At 45.0% G+C, this 27,236-nt stretch overlaps 1 protein-coding gene and 1 long non-coding RNA gene across 3 annotated transcripts in view; one reads left to right on the top strand and one right to left on the bottom strand.

The window, feature by feature from the left end:
- LOC134483337 (uncharacterized) overlaps positions 1-11,760 on the bottom strand; it is a 58,297-nt gene extending 46,537 nt beyond the window's left edge. The window contains exon 1 of the long non-coding RNA XR_015644066.1: positions 11,681-11,760. This is a non-coding gene — a long non-coding RNA (uncharacterized LOC134483337). The remainder of the gene's footprint in view (positions 1-11,680) is intronic.
- A 3,475-nt stretch (positions 11,761-15,235) lies between these two features.
- Rnf150 (ring finger protein 150) overlaps positions 15,236-27,236 on the top strand; it is a 223,702-nt gene continuing 211,701 nt past the window's right edge. The window contains exon 1 of one of the 2 annotated variants that reach the window (XM_087594971.1): positions 15,236-15,893. In XM_087594971.1, coding sequence (XP_087451097.1) covers positions 15,413-15,893 — 481 coding nt within the window. In that variant the 5' untranslated portion in view covers positions 15,236-15,412. 2 annotated transcript variants of the gene reach the window in all.

Here is a 27,236-nt window from a genome sequence, read left to right as displayed (position 1 = left end):
GTAATTATATTTAAATCAGAAGAAGGATTAAGAACAACACAAGATAAGATTTTGTTAAGTCACTGAACATTTAGGTGGAAGAAGAATAAAGACAAAGGTGTGAAAACACGGTGGCTAGACACGTTAACTCCCTGGAGAAGAGATGCGGAACACACTGCCATCTACAAGCTAGGACTATTTGTCTGGGAGCAGTTACCGAGAAAAATAAAAGCACATTCTAAAGTTTCCCTGATGTGTCCATCACATCTCATAAACTTTTTATACCAGGAAAACATTTTATGTTCTGAGTCCCAGATGACAGATCGTCTAGCTATCTCTAACATCAGACATAGAGATGCAGAGTCTAGAGTTTGCCCAGCTGGTTTTCAGTCTTGCTTTGGTCCAGTATTTTTTCACTATGTTTCCTTTGTTCCCATTTAAAACACTATTACATATCCTGCGCCATTATATCTTGGAAATAAGTGATCTTCTTTTTCATTTTGATTTTATAGGAGATAAAAGTTAAGAGTTTGCCGTAAGACTCAGAAGAGACATTGGATTTTTAAAAAGAGTTGAGACTGATAGACTATGGGGACCTTTGAAGTTAGACTGAATGTAGTTTTGTGATATGATATGGACATTAGACTATGGGAGCCAGAGAGTGAAAATGTGGTGTTTTGTATAAAAATTATCCCCATAGGTTTATAGGAAGTAGTGCTATTAGAAGGTGTGGTCTTGTTGGAGTAGATGTGGCCATGTTGTAGGAAGTATGTCTTAATCACTTCTTGTTGCTTCAGGATCCAGATATAGAGCTCTTAGCTCCTTCTCCAGCACCATTTCTGCCTTCTTGCTGCCATGCTTCCTGCTATGACAATAGTGGCCTGAACCTCAGAACTATAAGCCAACCCCAACTAAATGTTTTCCTTTATAAGAGCTGCCATGATTATGATATCTATTCATAGTAACAAAACCCTAACAAAGACACCTTATCAAAATTGCGGACTTCTATCAAATTATATTCTCGATAACTATGGAAGATAGTATGTTCTTAAATATTTCCAGGGTCATATATAAGAGTTGGCTTGGTCTGGGCTGACAGAAGCCATCTAGAAAAAGCTATGGGCAAGCAAGTTTTCTGGAGATGCCCCGCCATTTTGCATGGCTACAATGGGTACACTCTGGAGAGACACAGCCCCAAAGACTTCATCTCAGGATTTCTTCTTGCTGCTGATATGCCCTTTCTGCTACTATTGCATGGTCTAGTGATTTCTGGGCATCAGTCAACCCTACTGGACAAATTTTCTACAGATCAACATGAAGATGAACTTTCATGAATTAATGGTAGTTGGATAAATTAATGGTTTTACAAAATTTCCAATTCAATTAAAATAATTTTAGGAAGAAGGTTTAGGAGAGGGTTTTAGTGGCTTTGCCTGAAAGATGTAATAAAGTTAGAATCAAGAATAAAGTGTGCCTTCCCCTCATAGAATAGTAAGTAAAGCCTGCATAATTAGGAATACAATGGGCTTTCATAAATTGCTCTACGAAGAGAAATAGACTTGGGACAGATTTGTGATCAAATAAAATCATTTATTCTAGGTCAGGTCCAAGGCAGAAGCCACAGGTGTGCACTATTATAAAGCAGAGTCATGTGAAACTGTTGCTGTGAGCTCACAGAATGAAACACTGCTTTAAACTTACTATGAACCCTTCTGAAACTCCCTTTTGTGAAACATTTTATCTACAAGGTAATTTTATAAAGAACTTTTGTCTAAGAAAGTATAAATTGCCAGAGAGAGGAAATAAAGTGTGGCTTTGGGGGCTCTGTTCCATCTACCAAATGTGTGTGTGTGTGTGTGTGTGTGTGTGTTTATGTCTGTCTATATGTATGTACCTATGTAAGTATATGTGTATGTATATGTGTATGTACTTATGAAGTTGATGAAACAGGTGGTTGGACCTGGCCAGAACCAGAATATATATGTGTGTGTGTGTGTGTGTGTGTGTGTGTGTGTGTGTGTGTGTGTATGTGTGTGTGTGTGTGTGTGTGTGATTGATTTTCTTCTTTTTCTTTCTCTCTGAAATTGCCAAGCTTCTGGCCCCCAGAACAGTGAGAGAGAGTTACACGGTCATCATCCTTTGGCTTTGATTCGACACTGTGTCCCACCTCAATACCTGACTGCTAGGACTGAGCTTTGAGAATAGTTCAGTGACTCCTCAAATATGTGCACATCATTCATTCACACAAAGTAGTAGATCCATCTTCTTCATGAGTCCTACAAAGATTTCACTAGTGCAATCAGTTCTCTGAAGTAGTCAGTGTTCTGTTGCTGTGAAGAGACACCATGACCATGGCAACTCTTACACATTAAATTATTTCATTGACACTTACTTACAGGTTTAATGCTTTCATCTATCATCTTCATGGTGGGGAAGGGTGGATGGCAGCACACAGGCAGGCATGGTAGCTGGGAGTTCAACAATTCATAACCACAGGCAGCAGAAAGACAGAGAGAACCACTGGGCCTGGTTTGGTCTTTTGAAAATTAAAAGCCCATTCCCCAGTGGCACACTTCCCCCAACAAGGCCATACCTACACCAACAGGGTCACCTCCTATTCTTTTCAAATGGCACCATTTCCTATGTGTATAGGAGCCATTGCCATTCAAATTCCCACAAGTCTCTTGGTAAAAGTGGCCAAAGGAAATGTGGCCATGTCCTGGAGAGGAGAACAGCAGAAAGAACCAGATGGTCACTGACTGTGTGAGAAGGCCAGGTACAAATGGAGGCAATTGTCTTTGCAACTATATACCCCTGACATAAGGATACTCTGAGACAAAATTTGACTCCTGGAAATCTCCCCCAAGATATAAAACTTGGGAACCTGAACCCCAACAGAATGTGAGCACTGGATGTTCCATGAGATAGCTTATCCCAGCCGGCCTGACTTACAAGAGACTTCTAGCCTTCTAGGTGAACACACGAGCCATGCAACTGATACCGTTGCTGCCTTGCCACTCTTGTCTACACACACCAAACTGAAGTTCAGAGGAAAATAAAAAACATACATAATACTTGAACCTTAGGGTTACTCACTCCAGCATAATTATTCCAGCTAAAACAAGATTCAGCACAGGTTAAGCCACTGTCTACACAACAAAATTGTTCTACTGTAAATGGTCAAGTATACTATTCATGTGAGTTCTTTCTCTCCCTCCCTTCCTCAGGGTCTGATTTAATTGAGTCACAAAGCTTGCTGAGTTTCTTATTTTTCAAATGCCTTATATTTTTCTATTCTTCACTTCATATCTAGTCAAATTTTGCAAGTTGTCTGTTTTTAGTTTTAATCATATTAAAGTTAATTGCAACTATTTCTAAGTCATTTTCATTTATTTGTCATAGACCAGTGGGTGCTTTCTCATCTAAATGATAATCTGAAGTAAATAATGTCTACACTTTCACTTTGCCGTAAAATTTATGCAACATCTGATTTGGGTAAAGTTAGGAAGTTACTTACTTAGCTTAGTTCAGGCATTGCAATCACTGTTTTTCTTTCTATTTTCATGTGCATGTATATGTGCGTAACTTTACATGTGTGTGGGTGTGGGGGAGGTGTGTACACACACTATGGATGCCCAAAGTTGGTGTTGGTCCCTCCTCCACCTTATTTACCAGAGCAGGGTCTTTTAATTAAGCTCAGCCCACAGCTATGGAGAGTCTCGTTAGTCATCCTAATACGGGAAAGTTGTGTCAACCTTCTGAGGCTTGATCAAAGGTGGCCTACCACATCCACTAAACATCTTACATGTGTTTTGGTCATATAAACTCACAGGGCACACGATTTACCATCTCCCAAGATCCCTCCGTTAAGGTAAGATCTTAGTGCTCAAGACACTACTCGCTTCAGACACAGTGGTTGAAGGAATCAATCTGGAAGTGACCTGGAAGCCTCCTCCCTGAGATGTGACCATCTGAAGGTTTTGCGGAAGATGCCAAAGGAGAAAAACAATCAGGAGCCCAGCACAGCTGTAAAGCCAATGAAACACAATGGCCAGCCTGGGAAGATGTCCCAGTAGCACAGTAGTAGCATTTATATCTTGGAATGACCAACAGCTGTCTAATTAGACTTAAGGCCCACGCAATAGGAAGGAATTCATGCATGGAGCTACAAACCTAGCCAATTACCTATGTGTGAAGAGGTCACAGAGCCCAGAGGAAACCTACCGATGTCATTTTTCTTATATAGTTTTTAATTATATCTAAATACTTATCCTTATACCCATAGGTAAATATGGTTCTCACTCCTAACCAATGAAGCTCCTTTTATTGCAGTAGATAGGGTATTACAGAGACATACAACTAATCAAAATGCAGGGAATGTGGGACAATAGATGTCCTGTCCCTAATGTACATCCATAACACAACTCCTACATCAAAGACTCGAAGAGCATAGCACAAGAGGAGATAGAGTGGTTCTAAGCTCAGAGGACCAGGACACTTGCTGTGAGATAATGACTTTTTGATATGAGGAATGCTGTGTCCATAAAGTTTCAAAAAGTTTGGCCACCTAAACAATACGTTTACAATGACAACACCAGTTGATATTCTAACATATATGTGAGAAATTTTACGAGGCCTCGCCCCTAAATGAAGAGCTATGGCTGCTGTGAGAGGAAGAATCAGTTTTCTACAGGGATGAGACCCTGATGGGTTATCCAATATAAAACCAAGTGATCGGCCTTAAAGACATGCACATGACCATTTATTAGAAATCCTGAGTTGTTTTTAGAACTATCACTTTGAGGCATATTTGCACATACATTTCACCCCATCACTTGAGAAGCAGGGGCAGGTAGATCTCAGTGAGATCAAGACCAGCCCGGTCCAGGTTAGCCAGGGCTACATCATGAAAAGTTATCATTACCTCAGGTCCCAGTCCAGCAGAATCCAAGTCTCTGCAGGTCTTATATAAGAAATCAAGACCAACCAGAGGAAACTAGAAAGTAGCTAGGGTTAGGAATGTTTGTTTGCTCTAATCTAAACCTTAAGATCGTTACCTGATTGAAAAACCTCAACTTCTTACAACTTCCAACTCCTATAAATCTCAGGGTTAGAAGACTAGAATTGACTACTAAAGAGAACTAACTAGAAAACTGCAATCTAGCCAGCTGTGCATTCTAAGTCAGTCACACGCCTGTATTTGGCTTTACACTTTTAAATGGTCTCACAATCACTTCTATATTCAGGAATGAAGAAAGACACAGAGAAACTCACACATATGTGCATATACCCATCATGACATGTTCCTATTGCCTTGTTATGAAGCCCTATAGTGGGGGTGGGGGGGGTCCTTATGAACCGTTCCCATCAGACATCACTTCATCCTTTTGGGTCTTCATTTAATGGTGAGAAGTAGACATGACACTAACAGTAACATGGCACTAATGGTAGACGTGGCACTAACAGGAGACGTGACACTAATAGGAGGCATGGCACAAAGCTGTAGCAGTAACAGCTACTCTTTACTTCGTGCTCAATACACAGAGGCCACCATTCTACTTGGGCTTGCCCACAGGCTAATCTGACGAAGGCATTTTCTCAATTGAGGTTCTCTGTTCCCAGAGGGCCACAGCTTACATCAAAGAATTTCTGAACATGTGATGGTGCTTTTTGTAAATATATAGTTAGAGAAATCGATTGTTATTTTAAGATAATAATCACAACGAATATTGTAAAGGGTTTTTTTATGACTTTGGATCTTTAATTTGTTATCAGAAATATTTCTACTTCATTATATTTCAATCCCCCAGATATATAGCAATAATGCAAAACACCTCCATTTCTGTCATGAAACAAAGGAAAAAGCTGTTTAATCCAATATATGTCACTTTAAGTCTAATTAGGAAATTCCAAACAAATTCAGCTCTCAAGAAGAATAAATGATAAATAAATAAATGTGATGACCACATTTTCTTTCTACTATTGTAAACTAATTTCATTTTTTTTATTTTTCTATTGGCCTACTTTCTATTATAACAGGGCCCCAGACCTTGGTAGGCCCAAGACCTTAGCACAACTCACTTCATGATGAAAGTATCATTCAGGATGTCGTCTCTTGTTGGTACCCCACAACAGTATTATGTTCCCTTTGGACACCCATATTAATTGTTTCAGGCATAGGTCACACACAATAGAAGGCACTCTCTTAAATGACCAAAGCTGCATTTCAATCTAGATTGGAACCCAGACTTGGTTTGTTAGTGATATATATTAATACCCTGAGGGGACACAAGCTCTCAGCAGGCAGAAAACTTAAGCCACATATGGACTCGTTAAGTGTGACTAGGGACTTAAATTTTGAGAATTTTGTTTTAACTGCTGGGTGAATACTTGTGAAAGAAAACGGTTCATAAGGACCCCCCCCCACTATAGGGCTTCATAACAAGGCAATAGGAACATGTCATGATGGGTATATGCACATATGTGTGAGTTTCTCTGTGTCTTTCTTCATTCCTGAATATAGAAGTGATTGTGAGACCATTTAAAAGTGTAAAGCCAAATACAGGCATGTGACTGACTTAGAATGCACAGCTGGCTAGATTGCAGTTTTCTAGTTAGTTCAAGGTCCAGTCAGAGAAACTCCCAAGGACACATATGGAATTTATTATGGAGGTCGAATAACCAATGGCTCAATTAGCTGTTTGCAGGTGGGGTAGGGCCCAGGAGTGTATATGAAGAAAATGAAAGGACCCCCAAGCTTGAGAACATGAATGGCAACAATGTCATTTACTACACGATGGAGACCGGTATGAGGACAATTTACGTCTTCCTTTTAGGGAAGAAAGACAAGAGATATGAAATCGGCAAAAACATGTGGGAAGTTGAATCAACTAGAATAACGCCTGAGGGCGCCAATATGAAGCCTACCCCCTCACATCTGAAGTAAAACTGATGAGCTCAGTCCTGCCATCTTTGACACTGCTACAGCTACTATTAGATAAGAGGAAACTGCCATCTCTTTTACCCCCCCAGTGACCCGAGGGGTGCCGATGACTTTCCATCCTTGTTGGGTGTCTTAGTTGGGGTCCCCATTGCTGTGAAGAGACACCATGACCAAAGCAACTCTTATAATGAAGACATTTAATTGGCTCTGGCTTATAGTTCAGAGGTTTAGTCCATTATCAAGCATGGCAGTGCAGGCAGACATGGTGCTAGAGGATCTGAGAGAGTTCTACGTCTTGATCCACAGGCAGCAGCAGGAGACTGTCCCACTGGGTGTGGCATAAGCATATATAAGAACTCAAGGCCTGCCTCCACCATGACACTCTTCCTCCAAAGCCACATCTATTCCAACAAGGCCACACCCACTTCAAGGCCACACCCACACCAATAAGGCCACACCCACTCCAACAAGGCCATACCTCCTAATGGTGCCTCTCCTCATGGGCCCAGGGCAGCCAATTACATTCAAACCACTACACTGGGGCTTTCTTTCTCACACTTTCCGTTCTTGCACACCTTGCCAACAAGGAAAGATTTCTTCTCATATCAATGGGCTGAGTGGACAGTTTCCTCCACCACAAATTCCAAGTACCCTCTGCGGATCCATTTTGATTTCATAGGGAGTCATCCTGGATGATGATGATGATGATGATGGAGGAAGGAAATTGTCGTTAACATCTGTCATCCAAACACCGGCAACAGGAACAGAGCACCAATACAGCTGCTGTGACCCGATAGAATTATTGTTAGCACTGGAAAGGGTTACAAACACCATCAAGTCCTAGGACTGCAATTGCTCCATGTTTTAAGGAAAATGATCCTGTGTTGGAAGTGTAGTGGAGGATTTTCATAACACGTGTGAGATCCTGGATTCAATCTCCAAGATTACAGGCAGACACAAACAAACAAACAAACTGAATTAAGAAGAAACTGTTCTTGGCAGAGGGTTGGGGGAAGTAGTGTCTAGGTTACTCTAGGAAAGCTTGCAAAGACTTCTGGGAAATGATAAACAAATGTTATTTTCTTTTTCCCAGTGGCCTTATCATGCAGTGATCAAATCAGGTGATGGCAATATATTAAAGCTGTTGACGTGAGACCAACTGAGGGCGATTACAGCTCAGTAGACATTTAGGAATTAGTACAGATAGCAAAGTGTGCCAAAAAGAGTGATTAGTCTAGCTGCAGTCTTGACCTAAATAGCAACTCAGGCGTAGAGCTGGGATTAAAACTCTGCCACCCACGTTTTCAGTGGAAGGCTATCTCTCCCTTGACTGTGTTCCATGCCTCTTTATCAGCCTTGTGGGATGAGAATTCTCTGTAAAATGAAAATTAGTTCTAAGTAACATCTTTCTAAGCAGCCAACTAGAAAGGGCAGGGAGAGGGCTGGGAGTCTTTCCCCTCTGGCAATTCTGACAAAGTTTGAAGATACTTCAATAGCTACCCCCAACAGCTGCCATGCTGAGCCAGTGTGTGAAATGCTGTGTCTTGACTTACAGATATGCCCTCCCCCATTCCAACCTTCTGGTGAGGAAGGACGAGCTGGTCCTACAAAGAATATGGGAGAATCAGCCAGTTTTTAAATATATCCAAGGAAAAGCAGTGACTTAGACTTACAACAATAAGACACATCCATGTGAAAAAATTTAAAGGAAAAGGATGTATTGCGGTCAAGGCCTTTCCTTTGGTTTTGGCTCAAGTCCCAAAAAGAATTATCCTAAGTTTACTTTCTGTATCTAGTCTCTTGAAACATATCTGTGATGCGAAGTTGTTTGGAAGGTTTCTGGTAGGAGCAAAGAAGCCCAAATGAAACCTCAACAATGTATCAAGGACTGTAACAGAAAGAAGCATTTGATAAGCCAAAGCTACAAAACATAAAAGTAGCAATTTTAGCAGGTCTACTGTTCCGTAATTTGAGAAGTTAATAAAAGAACGAAGGGGGAAAACAAGCATAGTATTGGCATCATGTTCTGCTCCAAAAGAACTCTTCTGGGGCCTTCCTTTTGTATCCAGTGTGCTTGTCTCAGGAGTCAAAGAAGTTGCTAGGTGGTAAGAAACCACCTATGAAAACCATCAATTTCCCTAAAAGAGAAAATGAGGTAAGCGTCTCAGCCTAAAAATAGGAAAAGACAATTAGCCAGTGGCAAAGGAAGTGAAGTTATAAATCACAGCAAAATTAAGAAACTGGGAAACACCAGAGACACGTGCCTGTGGAGCAATGGAATGGTCCTTAAAACCATAGCCCCAAGCTAGGTTTCTGGAAAGAAAGTCCCACTCCCAAATATACCAGTTGTATGACCTCAGGGAAACCACTCTACTTCTTTTAGTTCATGTTACCTTATCTTGTGTGTAACGGGAGTAACAAATGCTTTCTTTTATTTTTGGTTGTGAGCCTAACCTTTAACGGCTGAGCCATCTCTCCAGCCGGACAAACGCTTTCTTAGCATTAAGCAAGACAGCCTATATAGGTGCTTAGAACAACAGCACCTGTCTACTGTCCAGTCCTCAGAAATCTCAGTTCCTTGTAAATATGTAACATTCAACACTTACCAAAGCCTACTATAAGCCAGGCACCATAGCAGATGCTTGGCCCCTAAGCACTACTAGGAAACCCAGCCTTGCTGAGTTCTATGAACAAGTTCCTCTGAAATTATCATCACTAAAGGTGTGAAATGGAATCAATCTAATTTGAACACTCCTGCTTATTTTTCTATTTACACACAGAATTATTACTCTTACTGTACTAATCTGGTAAGTATGGTTTTAGATCTGAAAAACTGACATTCAACATTAATTTGGATTATTCTATCTGCTGGTAAGTCCTTGATAGACAGGATCATCTCAAAATCATCTAGAAGCCCATAAGAGCAGGCTGCCTAAAAAAAAGAGAGGTGACTGTCCCCTGAGAGGCCAACTTAGGATGGCCCAATTTTCAAAGGCTTTGCTTTATGGTTGTGAACTACCAGTATTGTGTGTTATTGTGTATGATATTTTGAATTCTGGTCTTTCATAGGCAAGGAGCGTGTAGTGTGTGCTCCTGAAGAGAGATCACAGCAAGCTCCAGGTTAGGGTCAGCCATGATGTCACCAGGTTGAAGCACCCATATTTTGTACTGCACTATGTCATTAAACTAGTCAGTTAGGCTAGATATATCAAATGGCTTTTTGTTTTAACAGTGTTTTTGTTTTAAAGTAAACTTAGAGGATAACAACCTCATTATAAGTAGGTCATGTGTACACATACATGAGTAAATTGGCATTCTTTAGTTTGGGGTGTTGATTTTTTTAGATCTCCCCGATCCCCACTCTGACCTCTTCTTAATATCTCCCTTACACTTCCATGGGTCTAACATACACTGTCTTTTAGAAGTTTTCAGGTCTTCGTAGAAAGTGTTAATCCCTTCAGTTTTAATAGGACATTTGTGGTTCAGCACAAGCAAAATTGGCTGTAGGGTGCCTGGGATTCTAATTGTGATTTATCTGATGCTAGAATTTGGTCTTTCCCCCTGCATCACTGAATTTCCCCTTTGAGTAAATATGGATGCCAGAACAAAGGGGACGATCTCTAGCTCAGGACACAACAAATCACAATGACATAGTGTAGCCATTCATAGGAAGCCAACTTTAAAACTAGTCAGGGCAGCCTTAATGCTTTAGGTTTCCCAACAGTGCTCTGTGGTACTTGATCGATTTTCCCCTTTCCCAGTCTCATAGAATATGTTTTGAAAGATTTCTTTTGTTTTCAGGCAGATCAAGTTACCTGAGAGTTTATTATAGTAAAAAGGTACATGCTAATGAGTGATCTTCCATTTTGTTAAGTGGGACTGACCAATCAACATAAACTTTAAAAAAATGTAAGGCAAAAGAAACCCAGACATTGAAACTTCTATCCATAAGACTCCTATTAAACTATTAAGGATGTACGTCAAGCCATAATAAATTGTATTTCTAAGTGACACAACTCACTTTGTAAAATGTCTAAGGTCAGAGTCTCTTTGAGCATGTTGGATACAGTGGTGGTGAGACCCAGTATGGATGTTAAGGTGGAAAGTATCTACAGAAAGTCCATTTGGCTGGTACTCAGAGAACCGAGGCTCTGCCATTCCTCGTCATGGCTGCTCTTTGTTTCTGACTCAGACCCAAACATCCTGCAAACCTGTTCCTTCCACCAAGGAGTCCCACAGAAACTCGTACTGCTAGAGAATCCTCCCGACTGGAGGGGACTTGTCATTGTTATTTTAAGAATTTCTTTAAGAGCCCTCTTTAGTGCTTCATGAAGCCAACCTGAAAAACGCAATTTGGCAATCTTATTAGTGTGACAATGACAAAAGTTCTTCACAGACTCTGACCGAACATTCTCTCTTCTGTAACCTAATACTGCGGCAAATTGTATCAGATTGCCATCTTGGTAACCGCAGGCACCTAAAACCGAATATATCTAATTCTGTTCATTCTTCACCCCAAAGCTCCTCTTGATATCACTCATCTTACAAAATGATAACTCCCGCTTGTAAAAATCAATCAATCAATCAATCAATCACTCAATCAATCAATTTTTCCCCTTCCCTGGTCCCTGCTACTTGAATGATGATTCTGGGTCTAATTATTTACTAATAATGGCCTCTGGATAGAGGCCATAAACTGGCTCATTCACCAACTAGCTCATAACATATTTAACCCACTCACACTATTCTGTGTCCTACCTCTTCTTCAGTCCCAGGCTGCTTCATCCTCAGCTTCTTCCTGAGCATCCCCCTCACATCTCTTTTTATTCTCTCCCTGTTTCCCAGAATCCTCTGTCTCCCTGCCAGTGTCCAACTTCCTATTTCTTGCCTCAGCTCATTGGCCAAAGACTTTTTATTGACAGGTGATGCTTCTAAGAGAGTCTCTCTATACCAGCTGCTTCCTGACTTCTGTGTTTTCCTTCCCACCCTCATCAAATGCATCAGAGAACAGTGCCTGATCCTCGGAGCTCTCCACGGAGCCAATCACTCCTGAGCATGTTCTGCCACTCTCCCAGCATGAGTCTCTCTTGGCAACTCCCCCAGATTATTTTTGTAGCTCCCTAAGTGCTCTCCTTGCTTCTACAATTCCTCCAGTATTGTTAGAATAAAGCTTTGGTGTTCTCATATAATAACATACTTTTCTGTTCAGAGATCTTTCAGGAATCTTCCTCTCACCCAGATTAAACTTGCAAGGCCACGTAGGATCTTCCCACCATTGCTTGGAATCCATTCTTTCACTGTCTTCACCGCTCATCCCTCTCCACCTTCGAGGAGCTCACTATGGCTCCTGAGCACATCAAACACCATCCTGTCTGAGCTATTGTACCTACACCCCCTTCTTCCTGCTACCAACAACTGATCCCCAAGTATCATTCAAATCCTTCGCCCTTTGGAGTCTTGTAGCAGTTGACTCTGGCATAGACTGGCACCTCGTGTGAAGTAAATCATCCTCTCCTAATCTACTGCTGCTTCTCTCTTTGGAACATGGGTGGTTAACTGGACACGATCTGAAACTTTCAAATTCTCTTTTCTCCCATTCTCCTAGGCATGCAAGAATCTTGCTTTGCTCCCAGCTGTCTACTCCAAGTCTGGAGAACTGTGTGATAACAGAGGAACAGATTCAAGATACTGTGCACTGGGAGAGGGATGCGGCAAAGTCGTCTTTCCTCCTTCAACGAGCCACTGGTTCAACAGGCCAAGTCATCCCACGGGAAAAGTGAGGAGTCAAGTTGAGAGAAACCCATGGCTAACGCAAGGCTGGAAGGTTCTTAGTGCACATCAATATCACGAACTGAATCCTAGGTACCCTGCATGCCTACTCAAGGGATACCAGGATTTTCTAGTTAATTGTTTTCTCAGAGCTAAATAATAGCAAGTTGCAGAAGGACTGTCTCTTCACTACTAAATACGTCAGACATACACAGACCCCTTATAAGGATATTCTCCCACAAAACTGCAAAGTAAACTTCCAAACCAGGAAATCACCTCATGGACATACTGACAGTCTACAGACTTCATTCAAATGTCTCCCAATTATTTATTTTTCCAGGACCTCATCCAGAATTATCTGCTGGATTTCGAAGCTGAGTCTCTCCAGGTTGGATCTGTCCTGTCTTCGATTAGCTTGAGAGTGCTATCCTAGACCTTTATGGATAATACAGCACACATCCAGAGTCCATCTTGTGTTTCCTGGCGTACAGACCTGGGGCATGTATATTGTGACAAAGGCTGCTGGGGCTTCTCAGTGGCTCTCATCAGGAGGCACAGGCTTCTATTTGCTCCACGACAGATGAACTGCATCCTGGGTAGTCAGTGTGCTCTGAGTCTTCCAAAGTCCCTTTCAGAAAATACCACCTGTCCCTCGTAAACCAATATTTTCCAGAAGATACGTGGCTAACATCTTGATTAGCATCCAATACCCTCCCAGGCTTACTATCCACCCATGACTCCGGCTTGAAGCCGCCAACACTCTGTCAGGTGGAGGCTCCATGGGCAGTCATCCCCACCCACGGTTCAGAAGCAGGTCTCCTCAGCAAAGGAGACTGCATTAAAAACAGCAACAACAACAACACTGCTCTGATGAACTAAAAGCCCGGTTTCTATGTGGAATAAACGGGAAGCACACGAATCCAGCACATCAAATAGCATAGGCAGATTCTTCTACGTCACTCTTGTGCCTGCTTGTAGTTTCTTTACAGCTGGGGTTCTCTGAGCCCCCACTCCCAGCAACCACCACCAGCCTGTGTGGCTGCCCAGAGAAGGAGAAGCTGTTGTAGTAGATGGTCAGACTGTACACATGTTAAGGTCCCGGGGAAAAGTGGATTTTTTTTCTAATGAATTGGGCATTGGTTCTTTGAAAGAGAACCATGTGGAAGATATGATATAAACGGTTAAGAACTATCATATAAGTATATACGTAAATTAGTGGAAACTTTATATTATTGGCTTCTGAAGCTATGGAAAACATTAGCGAGGAAATGTAACAGCCAACCAGATGTCCAATTGTTAACGAATTCCGCTATTAGAACACTACTCTGGGGGAACTATTCTCCACCGGCTTCTTTTCATCTCTGTCACGACTGAAAAACACGTTAAAACAGTAACCAAAACTGTCCCCCCCCCCCCCCCCCGCCTCCCCAGCCTACTGACACTGTGCTTTCTCTATCGCGGGGCATAGATTTTAAAGACAGTGGCAAAATGTCTCCGAGTCTTAAAGTATGAGGAAAGATCCATTTTCTAAGAAAACTAATGCCACGTGTTGGCCTCCAGAGGAGAGGAAAGAAGTCACTTGTACCCCCACCACAGACTGGTCCTTAGAGCAGCAAAGTGTGCATCGCTAACGACCCCAGCCCTGACTTAATAAACGTGAAACTCTCCTAAATTCAAGGTGGTTTAAACATTCAAGTCCTGCTTTAAAACTGGGGTTCTGAGAGCCATGATCCTAAATATTCAGGTCTGGGGAAAGGGGTCTCATGACCAATCAGACCTGGAGTGAGTACCAGAGAACCCCCTTCACATCTTCCAGCAAATGGAAATACTGTTCCAGAGAGGTACCTACACTTTGATGTTTTTAAGACTCTCCCAATTGTTCCCATTTCAAAGGCCTGAAGGTCTTTTTTTATCTCTTGCCCCAAACTAGTCGAAGCCTGAATTTGAGGCCCAGCAGAGGTCGCTGACACCCAGAAAGAGTGAGCGTGGCCAGGGGAACCCAGGAGCTTTGACATCATACTAAGCTCCTCCTTGCACGCACACATATCACACACACACACACACACACACACACACACACACACACACACACACACACACACACACACAACGCTATACCCCTCCTCACTCTCTCCCCCATCCCATCCGCCCCGTACCGCCCCCTCCCTCGACAAGTGACTGTCCCAGGCATAGCCACCTAGTCTAGCCAGAAGCGCAGCGCCCACTGCCCAAGGGAACCCACGCGTAACAGGAGTGACCACCGTGACTGCAGTGGGACCGATAGTCCCAGCACCCGGGATCTCCAGCAACCCACCCCCGCCCCACTCGGCCGCGGCAACCAGGGCCGCCACCCCCTCCAAACCCGAGGACCCCCTCCACCTCTATGAGAGAAGGCGACGCAGGGCAAAGAAGCAGGACGCCTGGCAGTCGGACTCCCCCGCAAGTGCGCGGCACCCGTTTCGCGTCCGCGCCGCGATCACCCGGGAAGCCCGATGCCAGCGCCGCGCGTTGGCTGAGAGGGGACAGGGCGGGTTTCTCCCGTTCGCCCCGGATCCGGTCTCCGCAGCGGCTGCGCGTCCCAGCCCGGGCTCCGCGGGCCCGGGAGTGAGTCGCAGCGACAGGACGACCAGAGCGGTGGCCCGGGGTTGGCCCCGGCAGAGAAAGGAGGGACGGAGCGTGGGGAGGGCGCAGGGGGCGGGGAGAGGACCCCGGAGGAGAGAGATGACAATGTCTCTCATCCAAGCGTGCCGCAGTCTGGCTCTCTCAACATGGCTGCTTTCCTTTTGTTTCGTGCATCTGCTCTGCCTGGACTTCACCGTGGCGGAGAAGGAGGAATGGTACACCGCCTTCGTGAACATCACCTATACAGAGCCCGAGTCCGGGGCCGCGGTAGCGGGCGGTGGTGGTGGCGCCGAGCTGCACACAGAGAAGAGCGAGTGCGGGCGATACGGCGAGCACTCGCCCAAGCAGGACGCGCGCGGCGAGGTGGTCATGGCCAGTTCGGTCCACGACCGCCTGGCTTGCGACCCCAACACCAAGTTCGCGGCGCCGGCCCACGGCAAACACTGGATAGCCCTCATCCCCAAGGGCAACTGCACCTACAGGGATAAGATCCGGAACGCGTTTCTGCAGAACGCCTCCGCCGTGGTCATCTTCAACGTGGGTTCCAACACCAACGAGACCATCACCATGCCCCACGCAGGTGAGCAACCCCCCCCGGGGGGGGGAACTGGCGGAAGTGGGGGAGGGGAGCCCGAGAAGCGTCTAGGGAGATCTAGCACCGCCTCCGGGGCACCTCCGCCTGGGAAGTCCGTGCAGCACCAGAGATCGGTCTCTTGTGTATGAACCTATTAAGTTTTGGTGTGCGTCGCTTGGGGTCAGGGAAGGAGATTACAAGCAGGAGAGGATGTTGGGGGGAGTATCAGAAAGTCTGGTTCGGGAAAGGGTTCACAGTGGTGGGGTGTCTTCTCCCAGGAGAAATTGGGAAGTGAGGTTTGGGAGACAGGGCTGGGATAATTGTTCTTGTTAGCGACCCGTCTCAGCACCTGTTTGGAACCGGAAGTTCTGATAACTCATCTTTGCGCGTGGCTGTGCGTATCAGATATACATATCTTGTGCAAGTGTTTTCCGTATCAAGAGGCAGGTCAAGTTACCTGCCTGCCGCTGACCACCTGCAAGCTGCTCCCACAAAGTCAGGTTTCAGCCCTTCGCAGGAGCCCATCCCCTTGCCGAGACCATAATTAAATAATGCTCAATGTAGCAGCTCTGCCCGGGGTTGTCATCTAGAGAAACCGACTGACAGAGAGCAGGGTGGACCATTGCAATGTCCAACAAGCCAAGAATAGCCACAAAGTTAGAATTACTTTCTACTGCTGGGTCGCCTTTTGCCTGCCTGGGTTTCGAGATGCACTGAAGAAAAGACCTTTGTCAGGGATCACAGGGGCCAGGACTCAAAATAAACATTATTGCCCCAATTTGACAGTCTATAAGCAGTGTTTTGGTGACAGAAGTAACAGAAGTAACAAGGCTATGTTATTCGTATTTGTTAGCACAAGCCACTGGTTGTGGGAAACAGGCCTCTTTGAGCGCAAGCTACTGCACAGGTATCTGAGAGGTGGCTCTTTTCTTTTCCTCACAGCATTCCCCTAGATGAGGTTCCTGCAGGCAGGAAGTGGGAGAAATGACTGGAGTGTTGTTCTGGGCAGAGGCGTCCAATCAAAACTATTGTTGCAATTAAAAGCCAGGCTTTTAATAAGCAAAGAACTGGGACGGAACATCCAGATTGGCTGGACATGTTTTTTTTAGAGACAGGTCTCCCTTCAAGAATCCATAGCACCTATTAGTGAAATATACAATCAGTTTGCCCAGAGTAACCAACACCAGCTGTTGTAGTCAAGGGCGTTTGTTAACTTTCTGGAAAACAGGTTGGAGGCAAAAGGTCAGAGGCCTATGAAAAATAAGCCAGAAAACAGCAGGGTTTTCATGAAGAGAGGCCATTGCCTTCTTAGAAAACTTCCGACCTTGCACCTTAGAGACATTTACTGTATTTCCTTGAACTTAACCACTCTCCCAGGGAAAGGCCTGTACTCTGACCTTGAGTTATAGGACCCGGGCTTAAACCAGATCTCCAAGGGTATTTGCACTGTGGAAGAGTATCGGAGTCATGTAAGGTATCTTTCAATTAACATTTAATATGGGAAATATAGATTCAGGGAGTGGGAAGTAGGGCATGCAGGAGTTATTCTGGGTTCTGTAAACACCAAGGTTGTTAGTGAAATTTACGGATTTCCTAAATGCTTTTCTGTGTGTGAGCATGGAGTCTTACACCGAGCTTCTCTGTGCACAGCATTAATAGCTGTCATTTGTTCCTGTCTAAGAAACTGTTTTCAGAACAGCAGGCACACTGGATCAATTAATGGCTCACCAGTCTTGAAGAAAGCTATAATTTGATTTTCTACACAAAGGATGCTTAAGGTGTACTGAGAAGGAAAGGCTTGGTGATAGTCTAAAAGTTAATGTTGTATTTCTCCAAGTCAAAAAAAAAAAAGTTGTGTCTGCTGTTAGCCTTGAGCTCCCTGCTATGCCTTGGACACAATCCCACATTAGTCAGAGGGGGAGCCTTTTGTGTTATGTGTGTTCTGTGTTTTGTGTGACCAAAGAGAACATATGAGTTTGGCTGTCAATCAATGTCCTACACGTCCTTCTAGGACCCAAAGGCTCAACTTTCTCCTCATTAAATATGAGTCAGACTTGGGAATCCACTGAAGAGACTATATACAGGTTAGATGTCAGTGGAATAGGGTTATTTCATGAGCTTGGGTTGCAGGACACCAGGGGACACGGTTGTGGCCTTTTAAAATTCAGTCCCTGAGTTTAGAAGAAAATTAAAAGCTAATATTGCCTCACCTCTCCATCAGTGCCCTGATTTGAGGAGGCGGTCTCTTGGGGAAGAGAAGGCTTTGGTTTGAAATTCTAGAACCTACCTATAGTGTTCATCATCTGCTGTAATAGAGCCCTAATATCCCAGACAGATAAAAATTCTCCCTCACCCTCTCCCCCTCCCCCTCCCCCTCCCCTCCCCCTCTCCTAAGTTCCTTCTTTTACATTTTTCTTTTTCTGGATCCATGGTTTTGAGTTTCTGCCATGTCTGCTCCCTCCCAACCCCCTCCCTTCCTCCCTCTCATCTCTATGTGTTTGTGTCTTGTTCATGGAGTTTAGATGGAACCTTTAATATGTAGATTTGGTCTAGTTTCTCACATATCTACTCTTCCCAGTGTTCACCATGGTTGTAATAAATGTCACCGATTACTATTTCATTTATTTTTACTGCCCAAAAGCATTCCACGTTTTATTTATTGTCAGTGGATGGAAACTGGGTCATTTCTACTTTGGGGTTTTTACGAATGGTGTTGCTATGTACATTCTTGTGCTGCCTCGTGTGTGTGTGTGTGTGTGTGTGTGTGGTGTCCTAGGTTTATATTGAGAAGCAGAATTTCTGGGTTACATGGCCACTCTGTGACTTTTAAGGAACTGCCAGATCTCTTCCTCATGCTGGTTAGTTTTTGTCTTATTGTCACAGGTTGGGGTCATCTAGGAAGAAGGGCCCTCAGCTGAGAGAACGCCCCATGAGATGGGCCTGTAGGCAAGTCTATCAGCCATATTTGTGGTTAATGATTGATATGGAATGACCCAGCCTGTTGTGGTCAGTGCCGTGTCTGAGCAAATGATCCTGGGAGGTATACAGAACATGGCCCAGCCAAGCGAGACACTAGGCAGTCTTCCTTTCTGGTCTCTGCCTCCATGTCTTAATTCCCGTCCTTACTTCCCCTCAGTGATGGATTGTGACCTGATAGTTATAAGATGAACATGTTATCCTCCCCAGGTTGCTTTTGACAGTGGTCTTTTTTTTTTTTTTATCACAGTACTAGAAAGCAGATGAGGGCATTTCTTTTGTGTCTAAGTCATTTCCGATTACTTCCGGAAGTCTCGAGGTGTCAGTTCCGGAAGCTGCTCATTGGAGCTAATGGCTGACCACCTTTTAATCAAGGTCAGTGTGAGGTGGAAGCTTCCTTACAGCTCCATTTTGATGACAGTTACTTTTTCGTAGACATGGTCTTGCTATATAGCCTAGGCCGTCTGCAAACACGCAATCTGCTCACACCAGCTGCAGAGCCCTGGGGTTTTAAGCTTGTGTGGCTGGACCTGACTTAACGGTGACTTCTTCAAAACATGCTCTCAAGTCATCTTCCCCCCTCCATTTTGTCCCCCCTTAGACCAGCCATTCATTGTTCTTTCCTAGACTTTTAATTCACGTGGCTTTTGTTCAAGAGAAGTGGGTATAATTGCATTTGCAGGCCCCCACTAGAATGGTAGGAGGTATAGCACCTCTAGAAAGTGTATCCATGAACCAGAGCAAAAGGATGTCCAGGAACACCGCCTCCCCTGTGCAAGCCCTGACACGAATAGCTAGATGCATATAAAGGCAGCAGCCTCTTGGAGGTGGTCTGGTGCCAGCCCAAGAGCCTTCCTCCAGTGTCCTATAGGCCTTTGGAGACAGCCTGATAACTAGAGCATGAGTTTAGAGGAGACCACTTGCTTTGTACACCTCCGATGTTTTCATGCTCTGTGACTTTGAGCAATTTAGTCAACCTCTCAGGGCTTGAGCATCCTATGCAAGTCTGCTTGTGTGAATTTCACGGGATAGTATGCAAATATCTGTATCTCAGCTACGTATGAGCTGGCACTTGGCAAGGATCTCTCACTGGACATGGAGTTGCTATTTGGGGTGGAATGGCTGGTTAGCGATCCCTAGGCTCCACGTGCTTCTACCCTCTGGTGTAACTTTGATAAGTGGTAGCTGAGGATCTGAACTCAGGTCGTCATGCTTGCAAACACTGGACCCACTGGGTCGTCCCCTCAGCCCCAGTGTTAACTCATAACTGGGTGACACACACCAACAAACTGAAACCATGGAATAAACCACCAAATCCCCTGGCTGGCCAAGCCTCTAGTGACCTTGAAAAAGAACTCTTAATTCATTCTTTCATGGCTTAGAGACAGAGCAGTCACCCCATTTCCACTGGCCACCTCTGGTGTCGGGATGAAAATGTTGGGTTCTCCTGATAGTTGAGGAGTTTCTTATTACTGTCTGATCACACTGGTGCCTTCTCTAGGCTGGAACTTCATTGTCACCAGAGTGAGGACATGCATGTCACCTTTGGTGAATCCCCAGGTGTGCAACTATCTCTATCCAAGTTACATCCAGAAGAAGGGATATCCCCCCCCCATTTCAAAGGCTTCAGTTGTTAGCACTCTGTTTATCGATCACTAGTACATAGCTAAGAGGTAGATACATTTCCAGTTGCCTACGAAGGATTTTCAAGGCTCCTGAGAGAGGTGGGAGGGGAGAGAGGCTACAGAAGCAGCAGGCCGTCTTGGATAGGAGGGAGATAGAGGATACACACACACTTCTCGAAGTTCAGAAGGAGCAAGGAGATCATAGAAGCCCTGCCTGTGTTCTAAATACTTTACTGCATGGGTTTCTGCTACCTTGATGGCCCTTGCTTTAATGGCTAGTCTCCTTCTGCCCTGGCCTCCATATAGGAGCCAGTTGCTTTGCTGAAATCAATCTTTAGGACTCTCTTGCCTCTAGATTGTCCACCATGCAGTTTTGATTTATATTTCCCATTAAGGCCCACGCTTGTCTTTCAGCATATCATAGCTCTTTCCTAGAGTAGGGCTAATGTGGACCAAATAATCCATGTAGGGGATAACCCAAGAACTTTTGCGTTTAACTTAACTTTGGCTGGCTGACACAGCTCCTCTATCTATCTGACACGTCTCCATTTCTACAGACGACCTGGTCACACAGATACTAAGCTGTAGAGTTAAGCTACAGAACTAAGCCACAGATGCAGGGGGTTGCCTGCCCATGGAATCTATGCTCATAGCCAGATGTATGCTTACATCCATTCTCTTAGGCTCCTTCTCAACTCAAAAACTATTGCAAAAACAGGCTGTGGACAGTGGTCACTTGACACTGAGCACAGGGCAAGGCTATAGGGTTCGTGTTTGTTTCACAATATGTCAGTGAGTCTGTAGGCAAACCCATGGCCAACTGTCAAACAGCTCGTCTGTAGTAGAAACAGAACCTTACATTTAGGCTCTCTTCCTCCACTCCATCTCATCTTTTGGCCTGGATTGGTCACTTTCTGTCCTTGGTTGCAGTTTTCTTCTTTAAGGAACGTAAATTTTGAATGACTTGATCTCTAAGAGCTATTAGAAATGTATTCTTTGTGCTTTAAAATAAAGGATATATCAACTAAAATTCAATTTTAAAATTTTGCTGATCAGAACAATCAGTCACGTGCCTGTCTCCCTCCCTAGCAAGAAGCAGGCGACGCTAGCATAGGCTCTGTGTTCTCTGGCCAGTCTAAGTCCCCAACATCTTTCATGGCCTCTGGCCAGCTCCACTCACTTGTGCTCTCAGCCTCGGCCCAAGTTGAGCATGTTTGCAACCTCAGTGTTATCCCGGTCCCACCAGGGCTGTGGAGATGAAATTGCAAAAAACAGACGTGGTTCAGAGAAGGCAAACTGTTTGCACTGTAAAACTGTCTAGAAACGGAAAGGGTTTCTTTGAGATGCCAAGCTTTCTCTGGCATTGGATTGGGTCTGTTACTAGGGACCCTGGACATCGTGGAACTACCAGTCCCTGCGTTCCAGTACCAGGAACTTCTTCTTTTTTAAATTTTATTTTTCCTGGATATTTTATTTATTTACATTTCAAATGTTATTCCCTTCCCCCCCTCACACCGCTCCCTCCTCCCCCTGCTTCTGTGAGGATGCTCCCACTCCCACCCACCCACCCACTCCCACCCACCCACCCACTCCCACCTCAATGCCGTGGCATTCCCCTGCAGTGGGACATAGAGCCTTCAGAGGACCAAGGGCTTTCCCTCCTATTGACGCTGGGCCATGCCATCCTCTGTTACTGTGTGTCTGGGGCCATGGGTACTCATTGATTGGTGGTTTAATCCCTGGGAGCTCTGGTGGGGTTTGGTTGGTGGGGCTACAAACCCCTTCAGCTCCTTCAGTCTTTTCTCTAACTCCTCCATTGGGGTCCTCTTGTTCAGTCCAATGGTTAGCTGCAAGCATCCTCATCTGTATCAGTAGGGCTCTGGCAGAGCCTCTCAGGAGACAGCTGTATCAGGCTCCTGTCAGCAAACACTTCTTGGCATCAGCAATAATGACCGGGTTTGGTGGCTGCATATGGGATGGATCCCCAGGTGGGGCAGTCTCTGGATGACCTTTTCTTCAGTCCCTGCTCCACTCTTTGTCCCTGTATTTTCTCCCATGAGTACCAGGAACTTCTTAAGGGTTTTCCCAGGCCTGAGATCACATGGTCTGCTGTTTAGCTATGTGCCGTCACTTCAGCCTTCTGCTAAGATTCATACATGAACTCTGTCCTTTATGCTCAGTCTTAAGTTCACACACCTATCACCCTCCCGGATGGTTTCCATGTCCTTGCTTATTTTACACTAAACCCTTAATTCTCCCCTGTCTTTCCTGGCAGACAGCAGTCCAATAGCCAGGAATTGCAACCTCTGTTATTAAAGGCCATAATTCATCAGCGGTGTTAAATAACATTCTTGGCAGTGTAACTTTATGTGGCCTAGGCATTTCCAGAAACTGAATGACTGGTTTACCCATTTTCAGTCAAAGAAATCCATGTGTAGGGATTTGGAAGAACTCCTATCCCCTTCTTCCTAATCACTAGTAAGAATTTGGTCACCATTCCAGGCTTCTCTCTCCTTAGAAATCCCCTGAATTCTCAAGAAAGTTTTATTGGTCATGAAATCTAGAAAGATCAGGAAAAGAGCTTGGCGTCTTTCCTGCAGAGCTCATCCTTATAGCTTTGTAGTGGTTACACCTCTGGTGTGGAGTTAATGACTTAGAAGCCAGTTTCCTCATTTTAAAGGAAGAAGCTCGGCCATTGTTGTTACAGTTCTGGTTGGGAACCCGCAGCATGTAAAGAACTGAAAGTCTTTAGTCTATCCCTCAAAGAGGTATTTCCTTTTTATATACTCTAAGGAGGATCTTACTATTGCTGTGTGACTAAGAGATGCTGGGGCCCCATGTCTTTCCTAAGCTGAGAGATGCTAAACTTTAGCTAAGGTGAAATTCAAGTCTTTAGAGGATCTCAAGCCTTGATAGTTTACTGTAACCCAAAACCCCAAGAAAGAAGTCAAATGACAAGGCAGGGTTGTTCCAAGCTCTAGTTATGACTGTTGTGTTAAATGGCACCCTTTTAATGGGTTGGGGATACATGGGCTCTTATTTTAAACTTGGATGTGATTAGATAAATGTGCTTCCTATAGTGCCATCAAATTAGTAGCAATCGTGGTTAGATCTAATCTTACTCCCTCCTTCCTCCGCTCTTTGTTGATTGTGTGTAGGTGTGTATATGTGTGTGGGAGTGCACATGCCATGTCTTGTGCGGAGGTTAGAGGGGGCAACTTTCTGGGGAGATGCTCTCTCCCTCCATGTGGCACACGATGAACTCAGGCCCCAGGCATGGCAGCAAGCGCCTTCCCACATTGAGTCATCTCGAAGCTCGAATTCTTAGTTTTCCTACAATAAAAGAAAATTATTTTTCCTCATTGTTTCAAATGATGAATTAATCCCTGTACATAAGGTTTGCTTCTCTGGGTCCCCTCACAATGCACAGTGCTGTGTACAAAGCCCATTTATCAGGAAGCAAGAACTCTCCTTCTGGTGTGCTTGACACCTTTATATACAAGGTGTGAACATATATTTAATAACAATGGGGATTTTTAAATTTAAAAATAATATTGTACTGCGTGTATGTATGACTTCTGGGACAGTGTGTAAAGTGCCTATGTTAGGGCGTGGCAATAGGCGCTCATATTCAGAAGTAGGTCCCTAGGGAATCCTCCATTTTTAACCAATCAACTTGGTATGTCTCAGTTGTAGCTTTTGAAAGTCATTACCTGCACCATTCACTGATGCACTGTGGACAAAGCAAAGAGGGGTTTTAGGCAGACTGTCAGTGTCAGTGTGTGTGTGCATATGTGTGTGCGCGCACACACTACAAACACACACACACACATGCACACACACACAGGCACGCGTGCACGCACTACTTCTGTCCCCCTTTTGTTTTTTCTGCTCCCTATTTCCTACAGAAGTGGTTCATCTGGCTATCAGACCATTACAAACTGACCACATCAACATCAGAAATGTAATTCCAAGTGACCCAGCAGGTAGGGGGACAGAAAAAGATGTTTTGCCCTTCATTTATAGGGCAAGTTTCTAGAATATTCATCTTTTGCTGATGCCCCAGAGCTAGCTGCCCCTTCAGCTCGGTTCCCTAGCGGGACCTCAACACAGACTCACCCCTGCTCTCTCCAGTGAGAACAGCAGCAGCCAGCCGCTGTTTCTCACCCTTAGAACACCTTTCATCTTACCGTCATTGACCTGTTCACCATCATCTGACAGAACCTAAGCCCCGTGAAAGCAAGGCTTCTAGGCCTTTCTTTGTTTATGGTTAAGTTCCTCAAGGCTTGAAGAGCCCTCAACACACAGACAGTGCTCAGTAAATAGCTAAGTAGCCTAGAGACCAGAAAGACGGATTATATTATAAGGTGATCCTAATTTCACAGGAAAACCTAATTCTGACATTAAACTCCCATTCTCTCATCCTTTGGCTCATACGCATGCAGTCCGTTAGGCTTTCACGTGAGACTCCTACCACAGATGTGTATCCATTTTGTAAAATAAAAGGAGGTTCCTGGTTCAGTTTTCATCTGAGAGGAAAAAGGCAGGCTGGGGACACACTGAGGAACATAAGACATCAAAAGTGTCTGCAGTTAAGTATGTGCACTGTTTATTGTCATTCAGCCTGATGAATATATATATATATATATATATATATATATGCTAGTCTTTTAAATGTTTTAAATGAAATACATATGCCAAATACACACTTACTTTTCAGAGAACCAGAGTTTCATCATACTGTTTGTTAGAACCAGCAAGCAGCAGTTTCCATGTGGAAGATTTAAAAATTCCCCTGCTTCTTTTGAAAACTTGAAAAGTGAAAAATTAAAAACAACATGAGGCCGGAAGAGGTGGCCTAGTGGTCAGGAGCATCGGTTGTGCTTCTAGAGGACCCAGGGTTGATTCCTACTCAGTCCCCGGGCATCCAGTGCCCTCTTCTGACTCCATGGTACTACGTGTGGTCTACACACATACCCGCAGATGGAGCACCCGCGCTCAGTTAATAGAAAGGAAGGTTAAAAAATTTAAAATCGAGTGCTGGGTGGGGGTGGCAGCCTGTCGCTTGAAGGCAGAGGCAGGCAGATCTCTGATTTTAAGGCCGTCCTGGTCAACAGGGAGAGAGAGTTCCAGGACAGCTAGGGATACCCAGGGAAATCTTGAAGAACCAAAAAGAAAACAAAGGTAAAAGTAAAAGGTAAAATTATTCGTTTATACGTTGTAATGGTTTGAAAGAGGTCTCTCACATATTTTGGGGCATCTGAATACTCGATACTCGGTTGGTGACACTGCTTAAGTACGTTGAGGAGGTGTGGCCTTGCTGGAGGAAGTGCGTCACTGGGAGTGGGTTTTGCGGTTTCACAAGCCATGCGCCCCTTCCAGTATGCTGCTTTGGCTTGCTGTTTGCTGTTGGAGATGCTGCGGCCAGGGATTCCTGCTGCAGTGCCTGACTGATTTGGTGCTCCGCTCACTGGCCCAGTCCCCGCTGCCTCACTATTACTCACTGCGAGTCCCCGCTGCCTCACTATTACACACGAGTCCCCGCTGCCTCACTATTACACACGAGTCCCCGCTGCCTCACTATTACACACTGCGAGTCCCCGCTGCCTCACTATTACACACTGCGAGTCCCCGCTGCCTCACTATTACACACTGCGAGTCCCCGCTGCCTCACTATTACTCACTGCGAGTCCCCGCTGCCTCACTATTACACACTGCGAGTCCCCGCTGCCTCACTATTACACACTGGCCGAGTCCCCGCTGCCTCACTATTACACACGAGTCCCCGCTGCCTCACTATTACACACGAGTCCCCGCTGCCTCACTATTACACACTGCGAGTCCCCGCTGCCTCACTATTACACACTGGGGAGTCCCCGCTGCCTCACTATTACACACGAGTCCCCGCTGCCTCACTATTACACACGAGTCCCCGCTGCCTCACTATTACACACTGCGAGTCCCCGCTGCCTCACTATTACACACTGCGAGTCCCCGCTGCTTCACTATTACACACGAGTCCCCGCTGCCTCACTATTACACACTGCGAGTCCCCGCTGCCTCACTATTACACACGAGTCCCCGCTGCCTCACTATTACACACTGCGAGTCCCCGCTGCCTCACTATTACACACGAGTCCCCGCTGCCTCACTATTACACACTGCGAGTCCCCGCTGCCTCACTATTACACACTGCGAGTCCCCGCTGCCTCACTATTACACATGAGTCCCCGCTGCCTCACTATTACACACTGCGAGTCCCCGCTGCCTCACTATTACACCCGAGTCCCCGCTGCCTCACTATTATTACACACTGCGAGTCCCCGCTGCCTCACTATTACACACGAGTCCCCGCTGCCTCAATATTACTCACTGCGAGTCCCCGCTGCCTCACTATTACATACTGGCCGAGTCCCCGCTGCCTCACTATTACACACTGCCGAGTCCCCGCTGCCTCACTATTACACACGAGTCCCCGCTGCCTCACTATTACACACTGCCGAGTCCCGGCTGCCTCACTATTACACACTGCGAGTCCCCGCTGCCTCACTATTACACACGAGTCCCCGCTGCCTCACTATTACTCACTGCGAGTCCCCGCTGCCTCACTATTACACACTGGCCGAGTCCCCGCTGCCTCACTATTACACACTGCCGAGTCCCCGCTGCCTCACTATTACACACTGCGAGTCCCCGCTGCCTCACTATTACACACGAGTCCCCGCTGCCTCACTATTACACACTGCGA

The sequence above is a fragment of the Rattus norvegicus genome, chromosome 19, assembly GCF_021556685.1.
Source record: "Rattus norvegicus strain SHRSP/BbbUtx chromosome 19, alternate assembly SHRSP_T2T, whole genome shotgun sequence".
Taxonomy (NCBI): domain Eukaryota; kingdom Metazoa; phylum Chordata; class Mammalia; order Rodentia; family Muridae; genus Rattus; species Rattus norvegicus.
Note: the sequence above shows the minus strand (reverse complement) of the source record. Positions and strands in the feature narration are given on the sequence as shown.